This window comes from Notolepis coatsorum (genome assembly GCF_963971535.1).
Source record: "Notolepis coatsorum genome assembly, chromosome: 1".
NCBI classification, from domain to species: Eukaryota; Metazoa; Chordata; class Actinopteri; order Aulopiformes; family Paralepididae; genus Notolepis; species Notolepis coatsorum.
The window spans coordinates 60,227,956-60,241,321 of NC_140165.1; the positions used below are offsets into that span (position 1 = coordinate 60,227,956).

The window sequence follows — 13,366 nt, forward strand, 5'->3', positions numbered from 1 at the left end:
AGCAATCTATTTGAGGCACAGGGGAGGCGCAAGGAGGGTCACGTCCTCCCCGTCTTAGTCAAGGGACATTTAACACTCCGGTCGTTGCTCAGGGACAGCCGGAGACAGGGAGATAGGGGGCGGCGCAGAGAGGGTCACGAACTCCCAGACATCATCACGAGCACTCCGGTCACCACTACGAGACCTCCGGAGACAGGGGGGCACGCAGAGGGGGTCGCAACCTCCCGGCCTTCGTCACGGGACGTCCAACACTCCGGTCAACACTCCAGGACAGCAAGTCATAGGGAGACAGGGAGACGGGACAGGCGTTAGACAGCTCATGAGATTGTAGTAGGCGGACATAGCAATAGATACAAGTGGTAGGCATATATGTGAATGGAGTAGATATATGAAGTAGGCGTATTATGTGAATAGAAATGGAAGTACTTAACCCAGCAATGAAACCGCATTGACTGTTAATCTGTTAACAGTCTGTTAATACTGTTAATCAGTTGACAGGACCACGGACAGACGGCGGTGAATAACTGATCCAAGGCCTTGGAGGTGCATGTAGAGCAGTCACTACAATCTTGGCCAAGACCCCGAAGCATCCATCACCTTAGTCAGCGCCAGGAGACGGGCACTCAGAGAGAAGGGGGGGGGGGGGGGGGGGTGGGCGGGGGGGGAAGAGGGGGGGGGAAGAGTTAGAGAGTTCCCATGTTTGTGGTGCTGCAAAGGAGCAGACATGTAGTACCCTGTAGTGCCATGTAGTACCATGTAGTACCCCGTAGTGCCATGTAGTACCCTATAGTACCCTGTAGTGCCATGTAGTACCCTGTAGTACCCTGTAGTACCCTGTGGTACCCTGTAGTGCCACGTAGAGCCATGTAGAGCCATGTAGAACCCTGTAGTACCATGTAGTACCATGTAGTAGGGGTGGACGGTATAAACGGTATACGGTATAAACGGTATGAATTTGCTCTACGGTATGGATTTTGCCTATACCGTGTAACCGGTAGTGCAGCTCTAAAATAGCATTGACGTCATGTAACCACAGCGCGACTATTTCACTCGCATTTGCCCCTAAAAATAGATAGAATTAGTCATAGATAATAGATATGTGCGAACTGGAAAAAGTTATTTAGGAGGCTTCGCGCAGTGCCAGCCCCTCCCGCACGCATGTAAACACGGGTCTACTAGTACAGTGGTCCCCAAGCCTCTCCTCGAGGCACCCCAGCCGTTCCATGTATTTGTTAAATTCCACCACCAGCACACCTGATTCAACTAATAAATGGCTTGTTAAGTTGAATCAGGTGTGCTGGTGGTGGAATTTAACAAATACATGGAACAGCTGGGGTGCTTCGAGGAGAGGATTGGGAAGCACTGTACTAGTAGTCTAGTGGGACGGGACGTCTCCCTGAGCTAACGTTAGCTTAGCTACCGTTACAAAATGACCCAGTCAACTATTCACTTTTAGTTTAATACATGATGAGGCATTGTCTAACCGAACGGTATCTAGTCGGCCAGCTACCGATAGCTCCTGACATCAACAAACGTTCCATCAAGTCTAGTAGAGAGTAGACGTGTATGATAGCTCCGTTAGCCGTTAGCTCACGTTAACGCAAATTAGTTCACCGTTCAAAACGAAATGTCCCATTGAACTAAATAATTCACTGAGGCGTTGTATTAACGTTATATATCCGGCTAGCAGTAGCTACAGATAGCTCCTGATATCAATGTCTTATAACACTGATTCGATGCGTATTCGAGCTGAGGGCTTGCTGAGCACAGTCAAGTAACGTTATGCCAATAGGGTCCAGGTGCAGCGCCGGAGTATCCTGGCCGTAGCTCTGCTCGAGGCTACTCGAGTATAGGTCCAGATGCAGCTCTGGAGAATCCTGGCCGTAGCTGGAGGCTACTAGAGTACACACAGACAGTGGAGCTTGTTGCGTGGTGGCGATGTCTCGCAGATAATACAAGTACAAGTCTAATTATATAATATATATATTTTATAAAAAAAAAAAAAAAAAAAAATATATAAAATAAAAAAAAAATTTTTATCAAAAACGATGATACCGTGATATATACCGTTACCGTCTATGCTTCAGATTATACCGTGATATAAATTTTAGACCATACCGTCCACCCCTACCATGTAGTACCATGTAGTACCATGTAGTACCCTGTACCCTAACTAAACTACCCTGTAGTAAACTACCCAGTGGTACCATATAGTACCCTGTACCATAACTAAACTACACAGATTAATCTAAAGGTCAGTCCCCGACCAGGTGAGATCAGGGTAGGTTGAAGGAGAGAGAGAAAAGATGAGTCTTAAGCAGGGATTTAAAAGCTTCTCCCTCAATCTCTCTATGTCTCTCTCTGTCTGCCAGTGCAGACTGTGGGTGACTGTCACTCAAAGCGCTTTGCGAGTATGGGCGGAGCCCAGCCCAAACAAAACAGCTTGAAATCTTGAAGTGTAAAAATGCTGTTTTAGAGTAGTTGATTAGAAATACAAAACAATGAATTTTTTTGAAAAAAATACTTACAGATGTGTTCCATAGACTCACGAGAATTGTGTAACGTTGCCCAAATAGTGAAAGGAATAGCAAAACATGGGACCTTTAAGTGTTGTTGTTTCTCTTTCTATCTCTCTTCAGAAGTTCCGCAGGAGAGTGGCGGAGTCCACTCAGACCCTGAGGGAGCTGGAGATCTCACTGCGCACCAACCACATAGGGTAGGTCTGTGTGTGCGTGTGTGTGTGTGTGTGTGTGTGTGTGTGTGTGTGTGTGTGTGTGTGTGTGTGTGTGTGTGTGTGTGTGTGTGTGTGTGTGTGTGTGTGTGTGTGTGTGTGTGTGTGTGTGTGTGTGTGTGTGTGTGTGTGTGCGTGCGTGCGTGCGTGCGTGCGTGCGTGCGTGTGTGTGTGTGTGTTTGGCCTTGTTTTTCTATCATTGTGGGTACCAGGTTTTGTTGGGGCCAGTGCTATAGATGAGCATCATGTGATCTAACCTGGAGCTGGATCAGAGCATCGGAGTCCTCAAGTCGCCAAACATTATCAGTTGCAGGCTACGTCACAGGTCACAGGTCTTAGGTCTCAGCTCTCAGGTCACAGGTCTTAGGTCACAGGTCAGGTCACAGTTCTGTGTGCTGAGTGGTCTGATCAAAACCACTGGCGGAGGCTTTGATCTTGTCATACAGTATGTTGTGCTCTATATGTGTTATGCTCTATATGTTATATGTGTTGTGCTCTCTATGTGTTGTGCTCTATATGTTATATGTGTTGTGCTCTCTATGTGTTGTGCTCTATATGTTATATGTGTTGTGCTCTATATGTTATATGTGTTGTGCTCTATATGTTATATGTGTTGTGCTCTATATGTGTTGTGCTCTGTTATATGTGTTGTGCTCTATATGTGTTGTTCCCTATATGTTATATGTGTTGTGCTCTATATGTTATATGTGTTGTGCTCTATATGTTATATGTGTTGTGCTCTATATGTCAGCGGTTCTCAACAGGGGTTCCCCGGCACACAGGGGTTCCGCGGAGAGCTGCCAGGGGTTCCGCGAGATGCCTGGCAATGTTCTTTAAAAATATAGAATGACAACAGTCTTATTTTGAAAATCCTATAGCGGGTCTCATTTCTGCCCACGCGCAGCTCCAGCTAAATAACTAGGCTCCGAAAGCTAGCAACATTTAGGTCATTATGATACTCTTATTTTGAAACTCCGTGGTGTCGTGACTCATATCCGCTCTACAGCACACAGCCAATAAGGATGCATCTCAACACAGCAGGCTGAGCAGTGAGCTTAGCGTCTCTCAGCTCAGCAGTAGTAGCGTACTCTGGATCTGGAACGCGGACATTGAAACACAGCAAGGATAGTGTTTTTGCGACCCAAAACAAATCCCTGCTGTTTTATTCCGCAACGGGTCAAATGCATATAACATGCTTTGCAATCCCTGCCATTCCTTTGTGGCCACGTTGTGTTTAAGACCGGAATTAATGTCCCTTTAGCATAAGCTAACAACAAGCCCTGTTCAGAGCGACAGAGAACAGCAGGGTGGGGACTTGGAAGGAGGACTGGGAAGGAGGGGGGGGGGGGGCATTCTCCCTCTATGTGTGTGCGTTTGAAAATATATGATGAAGTCAGACTACTATATTATATTGATAGTAAATGTACTGAGGGTGGACAGACAGATTATGTTGATATTTAAACATAAAAAATACAATACATAATAAATGTATCCATGATCATCATGCAACATAAAACAATTGCAGGAACGGTTTGGGAGAGGAAGGTGTTTTAGGTTGCGTGTTCCAAAAAATTTACTTAAAGTTTAAAGCTCAATATATCAAAACGTGGCACTTTATAGTGAACAGGCACTTTATAGTGAATCCAAATAATTTTTTGGATTACAGAAAATTATCCCTAAAGTGCTATCTGATGCAGCTGCACTGTTTTCCATGAAAATACCATATTTGGATAAGTTTGACCATTTCTAAAAATCTGAAAATCATTAAGTCACTCTGGATAAAAAAAGACTTTACAGACAACATTGAGACAAAGCTTCCTGACACATCTCCATCCAAACTCTTGGAAGAACTCTCATCTGATACCACCTGGAGAGCTAGTTTCAGAGTGTGGTGCTGAGTACCAAGTATCTCATGATGCTGCAGTTAAGGTGTTGATACCATTCAGCCCCACATATCTGTGTGAAGCTGGCTTTTCATCCATGACAGCTCTGAAAACAAAATATAGGGCCAAGTTGAGCCTTGATGATGACATGCGTGTTGCCTTGTCAAAGATCTCCCCACGTATTGACCGTATTATTAGCCAGCAGCAGCGGACCTCGCATTGAGCTAGAAATGTCCACTGAGTGAACGAGTGCTTATTTTCTGTATTTATTTATATTTTTTGAGAAATGGTAACTTGGTGATCCTTTTCTGTATTTAAAAAAAATACATGATTTTCTGTTTTTGAGAAATTGTCAAACTTATCCAAATATGCTATTTTTATGGAGAACAGTGCAGCTGCAACAGATAGCACTTTAGTGATCCTTTTCTGTATTAAAAGAAAATACATGATTTTCAGTTTTTTCTTAAATAAACATTATTTTGAAAGCAAGCACTTTTGTCATCAGATTCAGACAACTTTATTGATCCCGCGTGGGGCAATTCATATTTGCAGATTCACCAACAAGCAACAAAGACAAACAAACAACAAAACATCTCAACGACAGCACGGCAAATAAAGAATCATTGTATCATCATTGTAGCAAAAAAGACAGGACCGAAAAAGTCTTTATCGTATGTAGGGGTGCCCTGGAATATTTTATTGAACACAGGGGTGCCTTGGCAGCAGAAAGGTTGAGAACCCCTGCTATATGTTATATGTGTTGTGCTCTCTATGTGTTGTGCTCTATACTGTATGTTATATGTGTTGTGCTCTATATGTTATATGTGTTGTGCTCTATATGTTATATGTGTTGTGCTCTATATGTTATATGTGTTGTGCTCTCTATGTGTTGTGCTCTATACTGTATGTTATATGTGTTGTGCTCTATATGTTATATGTGTTGTGCTCTATATGTTATATGTGTTGTGCTCTATATGTTATATGTGTTGTGCTCTATATGTGTTGTGCTAGGCTAGCTGATCCATATCCGCTTCCGTTCATTTATGCAAAGCCATCTCACATACAAGCTCAGATACTTAGAATACACCATACAGTATGTGATCATACGCCCTCTAGAGGTGACATCTGATGAAGCCTTGACGACTGACTGACTCACTGATCTCTACCCTCTCTCTCTCTCCCTCTCTCTCTCTATCTCCATCTTTCTCTCTCTCCCTCTCTGTCTCTCTCTCCCCCTCTCTCTCCATCTCTCTCCCCCCTCTCTCACCCTCTCTCTCTCCCTCTTTCTCTCTCCCTCTCTGTCTCTCTCTCCCCCTCTCTCTCCCTCTCCCCTCTCTCACCCTCTCTCTCTCCCTCTCTATCTCTCTCCCCCTCTCTGTCTCTCTTTCCCTCTCTATCTATCTCTCCCTCTCTCTCTCCCTCTTTCTCTCTCCCTCTCTCCCCCCCTCTCTCTCGCCCTCTCTCTCCCTGTTTCTCCATCGCTCTCTCTCTCTCTCTCTCTCTCCCTCTCTCTCCCTCTCTATCTCTCTCTCCCTCTCTCCCTCCACCCTCCCTCTCTACCCCCCTCTATCTCTCCAGGTGGGTGAGAGAGTTTCTTAATGAGGAGAACCAAGGATTGGACGTGTTGGTGGAGTACCTGTCCTTCGCTCAGTATGCTGTCACGTAAGTCTGACTTGAGAAGGTTGTGCATTCTACCTTTAAGCTCTCTTGGGCTTTCATTTATCAATAATGCGTAGAAAGTGTTCTATTTTCGCTCCTACGCACGGAATTTAGAATGTCTCTATGCACATTTATCAAACGTGCGTACACAGGTCATACGCACACATGCAGGTACTCCGTGTTGATAAATACCTTATTGTTGTTACCGTCTATGCTTGTGCACGATTCCAAGTACGATATATGGTAATTAAACACCCCTGTGGGAACATGCCTGTTTGTGGAATGTGGAATAATGGCTAAGCGAACTAATATCAGAAACGTCACTGATAGCGACATTGATCACGGAGGTCATCTAACCAACTAATTGAAGGTATATGCATTTCGTTGTGAACAATCTTATTTGGAAACATGAGACAGGCTACAGTACGGTATGAGCCCAGAGGCCTTGCGAAGGTTGTTCATTCTACCTTTAAGCTCTCCTGGACTGACCGGCTACAGTACGGTATGAGCCCAGAGGCCTTGGCCTTGTAACTGTAGGCTGATGATTGATATGTGGTTCCTCAGACATGTTCATCAAGGTGTTGCCTGTGAGAGTGTCCGGTCTCGGAGTGATGACCGGAGTGTTGGACGTCCCGTGATGAAGACCGGGAGGATGCGACCCTATCTTTGCCGCCCCTTCGCCTCAAATAGATCCGCTATCAGCTCTATCTTTAATCTTTCAAAAATGTTCAGTTGCTATCGCTATCAGCTCTATCTTTAATCTTAATCTTAATCTTAATCCTTCAAAATGTTCAGTTGCGGGGCGGCTAGGTGGCTCAGTGGGCAAGGCGCTCGCCACCAACGCAGCAGATGCTGGGTTCGAGCCCAGCTCTCTGCGTTGCTACCAGCTTGGCTGGTCGTTCATACTAATACAATTGGCAGTATTAGGGGGTGGGAAGCTGGTGGGTGGGGATCGGACGTTGTGGACAGCGACTCCTACAGGTCGGTTGGTGCGCCTGCGCAGTAGAATCAGGAAGCGACGGGGGCGGCGTGTCCCTCCCACGCAGACCCTCGCCGCTGAGAGATCGCGCTGTGCAGGTGAAAAGATGCGACGGCTGCCTCCTCGAGTACCGGAGGGGACACGTGATGCAAGGCTTCGTCCACATTGCAGCCGGCTTGTGGGAGGCATGGCCTAACAACGTTCGAGACAGGGGAGGGTAGAATTGGACAATACGAAATTGGGGAAGGGAGAAAAAATAGAAAATGGGAAGAAAAAGTTGATAAAAAAAAATAAAAAATTCAGTTGCTATCGCTATCAGCTCTATCTTTAATCTTTCAAAATGTTCAGTTGGTATCGCATGTACTTATCTGTGTTTCACTACACATATGAGTGCATGCCTACCAACTGTCCGCCTGTTTTATTGCAACTGTGAGGGCTGGGTAAGGACTGCATGCTGCCCAATGAGGGGGCGTGCCGAACATTCTACCTCACGCACCTGTGAGTGGTTGGTAATCAGCTCGTCGGGAGACTACTAGTACTGCTGGTTGCCTTCCACTCATTGCCAGGTCGTTCTGTATGCTACCATCAACCGCCACGCTCCTGGTGAGACATTGTCTTCGCTCTCTATAATCCCACGGGAGGATTTCCTATGTTCTCACTGGGAGACGTCGTGCCATCCGTTGCTACCATCTACCGGCGCGTCTCTGGGGTGAGACGTCGTGCCAGCTACTGCCCTACTCCCTCTTCGTGGACCTCGTTCCTGGGTTGAGGCCTCGTCATCGCTCTCTATTGTTCCACAGGAGGATGCCCGTGTTCTCACTCCATTCCCCTTGGACCCCCTGTTGCCCGTCGGCAGCGTTCTGGTGAGTCTGTACGAGACCAGACTCCGAACTTTCGTTTTCATTAATGAACTCAAGAAGATATTCCTGTGTACTTTTTGTTCGCCCTTTAAAGGGTGTATTTCACCCTTAACACTTTGAGTGCCAACGACGAGATTAGTCGTCCTAACTCGCCATGCGTTGGGTGCCAATGACGAGTTTTCACGTTATTTAATCGTTATTTCTTTTATTAGCGATATCCATTCATTTTTCATCCATCCAGCCTGACGTTATCATTGTGAATGGGTCTGAGCTCGAAAAGGGCAAATATCGCCGCCTATCGTCTCCCGGATGGTATGGCACATCATTGGATTGGATTGGGTGGCCATGTGCATCAGAAAAAAAGTCCGGTCCGGGGTTTTCCAATCTCTGGCAAGCAGTATCGTGTTACCAGATTGACTGAGGATCCTCAAAGCAGCGTCGATTATGTGTTTCGGACTATAACGTTGGATCAATAAACGCGATCAATATTTGGAATGGCGATCAGGAATTGGATTAATCTTTTTGCAGAACATCTGATGTGAGGTAAGGACTCTATTTTACCAGTATTGGGTTAATCAGATGTTTTTTTCATAGCGATCACAACGTGTCTGTGTGTGTGTGTGCGTGTATGACGTTAGCGCTGACCAGGTCATGGATAATAGATTTTTCAAGTTTCAAGTTTCTTTAATAGTTGTCATACAGAAGTACAGAATACTTTCATACAAAATGCTTCTTACTGTTACGCTCCAGAGACTGTGCTAGACAAGATAGTATCAAATAACATAGTATAGCATGTAATTTAGAAGAAGAAAATGAGGTCACAGTGTTCGGTATAGACATATGTACAATGTTCTGAGTTACCATATAATATACAATACATTTACATTTACATTTTTACATTTAGTCATTTAGCTGACGCTTTTATCCAAAGCGACTTACAAGTTCTGTACGACAAGCCATCAGGAAGAGCACAACTCTATCAGCTGAGTAACAATGTTCATCAAAGTGTTGAGTGCTACAGTGTAGGTTAGTTTATTAGGACAAGTGCATGACAGTATGGTTAGTTAGGGTTAGATTATTTTTTTTTTTTTTTTTTTATTCAGATAATGGTTGAAGAAGTGCGTCTTTAGTCGACGGCGAAAGATTGGACGTGTTTCGGCTGTCCTAACTGGGGTGGGTAGTTCATTCCACCATTGTGGGGCAAGGACTGAGAATAGGCGACTTCTCTTTGATGACCCTCCCGGAGCTTGGATAGGAGTAGGTCTGAGGCGGCCAGAAGATGCAGAGCGTAGGGGTCTTGAGGGTGTGTAGTTAGAGACCATTGACCGGAGGTCTGTACTAATGTACAGTACTATATAGTGCAAAGCAGAAATGGGATGAGGTACAATTTAGGTACAATTTACAGTAAGGTGTACGAGTTGTAGTGCAATCCTTCATCAATAAATATAAAGTGTGGGGAGTGGGTGCTACAGTGTGTTTGTTTAAAGTGGGTGTGTGCTATAAAGTGTGTGGAGTGGGTGCTACAGTGTGTTTGTTTAAAGTGAGTGTGTGCGTGTGGATGTGTGTGCTATGTGCGTTTGGTGGTTGTTGTTGTGTAGTGTTCATTGTTCGTTTAGCAGCCTGATGGCCTGGGGATAGAAGCTTCTTCTGAGTCTTTCTGTGCTCGCCTTGAGACTCCGGTATCGCTTGCCTGACCGCAGCAGTTCAAAGAGGCAGTTGTTCGGGTGGCTGGAGTCCTTGATGATTCTCTTAGCCTTCCCCTTGCACCGCTTGTTGTAAATGTTCTGGAGGGTGGGGAGCCCCCCTCCAATTGTGCGTTCGGCTGAACGTGTCACTCTTTGTAGTCTGCTTCGGTCTTGTGCAGTGCTATTCCCAAACCAGGAGGTGATGTTGCCGGTCAAGATGCTCTCTATTGTACATGAGTAGAAGTTCTTAAGGATCTTCTGACTGACTTGGAACTTCCTTAGGCGCCTGAGGAAGTAGAGGCGTTGTCGTGCCTTCTTCACAACACTGTCAATGTGTGTGGTCCATGTCAAGTCCTCGGATATGTAGGCTCCGAGGTACTTAAAGCTGTTGACTCTCTCAACCGGTGCCCCGTCGATGCTGAGGGGGCTGTAGTCCTTGACCCCCGACCTCCTGAAGTCCACAATCATCTCCTTTGTTTTGCTGACGTTCAGGGAGAGGCTGTTTTCCTGGCACCATCCCGCCAGGACCTTGACCTCTTCCAGGTAGGCCCTCTCGTCGTTGGCAGAGATCAGGCCCACCACCACTGTGTCGTCAGCAAATTTGATGATTGTATTGCTACTCCGCTGAGCCACACAGTCGTGTGTGTACAGGGAGTAGAGGAGGGGACTCAGAACACAGCCCTGGGGGGCCCCTATGTTGAGGGTGATGGATGAGGAGGTGCAGTTGCCTGCTCTCACCACCTGGGGTCTGCCAGTCAGGAAGTCCAAGACCCACTGGCAGAGGTCATAGTTCAAGCCCAGGTCCCTGAGCTTGGCTATGACTATGGAGGGGACTATGGTATTGAATGCCGAGCTGTAGTCGATGAATAGCATTCTCACATAGTTCCCCTGCCTCTTGTCCAGGTGTGATGCTGCTGTGTGCAGCACATGGGCTATGGCGTCCTCCGTGGACCTGTTGGGGCGGTATGCAAATTGCAGGGGGTCCATGTTGATGGGGAGGGAGGAGCAGATGTAGCCCTTTACTAGCTTCTCAAAGCACTTCATGGCTATGGAGGTGAGAGCTACAGGGCGGTAGTCGTTGAGGCAAGCAGGCTTGGATTTTTTGGGTACAGGGATAATAGTGGACTTCTTCTGGCAGGTGGGGATGACAGCCTGTTCTAAGGACAGGTTAAATATGTCAGTGAATACTGGGGCCAGTTGGTCGGCACAGACTTTTAGGACGCGGCCGGGGATGCCGTCCGGACCTGCTGCCTTCCTGATATTCACTTTTTTAAAGGTCCGCCTCAGCTTCTCTAGCGTGCATAAGTACACATATACTATCGATAATATAGCGTTTATTTGAAAACTATTCATAAATCAGCTGAAAAATTACAACGTGTTTTGTGTATTCCACTAAAGGGCTATTATCGCGGAATTTCTCTGAAATTACTAGAACTCTCCGAAACTATACTCGTATTCAAAACGGTATAAAACGGAAATGTACCAATGAAAAAACAATCCGTTTCGTGCATGTTGACGCATGTTGAGGTAAAGGGAAGCCAGATACCTGGGGGATGCCAGCCGCCCGCTGGTGTCGTTGTGTGCGCCTCTCAGATCGTCGTCTTGGTTGGTTTGGTGTATTTGGGGAAACTGCAGTGGCACAAGTGACTTGCCAGGCTGATAACCCATAGCCATAATTTAAGATATAGTTTAAGCGTTCGCAAAAATCCCCGACCTCCTATTGACTAAAGTGCTGGCACTCAAGGGGTTATCTGGGCAAAGGGGCATGGCACCCAATGTGTTAAAGGGTCAGTGCCGCTTTTTGTGTGTAAATAAATCATGCCCTTGTTTTTGGCTAAACTCTGAATACCTGTCTGTGTCGTGCTATTGGGGTCGCTTTACAAACCATAACAGCAACACTACTATCACCGACATCTAAGAAGGGAGATCCCTCCTTGAATGGCCCTTGTAAGGTTTCTCTCCTCCACACTGCCTGTGGTGAATTTTTTCCTATTGCTAGGTTTTAGTGAGTTTTTCTTTACCTTCGCGTGGGGTATGTCTGGGAGTGTTGCATTTATTTATTTTGCATTTATTTAAAAAAAAAAAATTGACTTTATGGTGTTCTTGTTTTGTTCTGACTTATTGTGATGTTTTCTTCTTGACTTGTTTAAAGAAGACGTGTCCGGCCCATGGGGACATTAACGTGTGTTGTTGGGCCTTACAAATGCATTTTATTTGATTTAAATATGATTTGAGAGTAATGAGAAGTTTTATATGCATAGATGTTCTAGGAACATATTGAACCTCTGTAATGTGTGTGTGTGTGTGTGTGTGTGTGTGTGTGTGTGTGTGTGTGTGTGTGTGTGTGTGCGTGTGCGTGCAGGTTTGACGGGGAGCTCTCTGAGGCCAGCAGTGAGGCGTCAGTAGATTCTCCGTGGAGTCGCTCCATAGAGGACCTGCATGGAGACAGTAACCTGCCGTCCCCGTCCTCTGGGAGCAACGTGCCCAGAGCCTCCAGACACTCTATCAGGTAACACACGCACACACACACACACACACACACACACACACACACACACACACACACACACACACACACACACACACACACACACACACACACACACACACACACACACACACACACACACACACACACACACACACACACACACACACACACACACACACACACACACACACACACACACACACACACACACTCTTAGCTGTCCATAGTGTTCGATGATGACACTTGCTCCAGGGATGGGGGGGGGGAGGGGTTCAGCGACGCTGCTGCTGGTGCCACTCCTCGTGGGCGTTGAGTCCGATCCTTGAGCCACTAGGGGTGGGGGGAAAAATCGATACGTAGTAGTATCGCAATACTTTGCGTGGCGATACTGTATCGATACAGGGACGCCAAGTATCGATATTTAATTATTCATTTTTATTTTTTATTTTTTTATATAAGGAAGTTGCATTGTTCATTTCAATACCTGTAATAGTACAGTAGTCCACACACATGTGCATTCAGTTAAGTTGGAATATGACTGTAATACAAACAGTTCAGTTTGTCAGGTACATGGAACACAGATTACAGTGTTTACATCTGTCTGCTTGAGAAAATACCATGTGTATCGGCAAAACGTCATCAGCCGCGATCAGAACGGGTAAAAACTTTCAGACGCACCTTGTCCAGCAAACAATTAATTCAGTTGAGTCGTATCAAGTTCAGATGTTGTTTAATTGCGATCCCATCGATTCTCCAAACATAGGATGCACAACTCCAAAACGAAAGCAAATGAACATAATACTACAAACCAAACTGCGAATATTAACGTGCTTGTGGTGTGTTGGTGGTCGAAAAACTATATGATTGCCCCGTCTATTCCAAATCAAAACTGCCCTTGTTCCCGGTAGACATCCACTTTAAACACCAGACAATTACCGCCTGATAATTATCAGGTTATCATTAGGCCTACCATTTTCATACCAATAGGGGGAGCAATCATTCCAAATAACCAAAAAGATTCTGTTTCATTATAAATATATACACAATATAGAATATAGAATAAGTTTAAATCTAAATA

At 45.6% G+C, this 13,366-nt stretch overlaps 1 protein-coding gene across 1 annotated transcript in view; it reads left to right on the plus strand.

Annotated features, from left to right (window-relative positions):
* Positions 1 to 13,366, plus strand: part of fmnl2b (formin-like 2b) — a gene marked incomplete at both ends in the record, with an annotated part of 121,091 nt that overhangs the window by 51,208 nt on the left and 56,517 nt on the right. Inside the window, 3 exons of the mRNA XM_084325317.1 lie at positions 2,640 to 2,716; positions 6,193 to 6,276; positions 12,160 to 12,306. Of these exons, the coding sequence (XP_084181443.1) occupies positions 2,640 to 2,716; positions 6,193 to 6,276; positions 12,160 to 12,306 (308 nt within the window). The remainder of the gene's footprint in view (positions 1 to 2,639; positions 2,717 to 6,192; positions 6,277 to 12,159; positions 12,307 to 13,366) is intronic.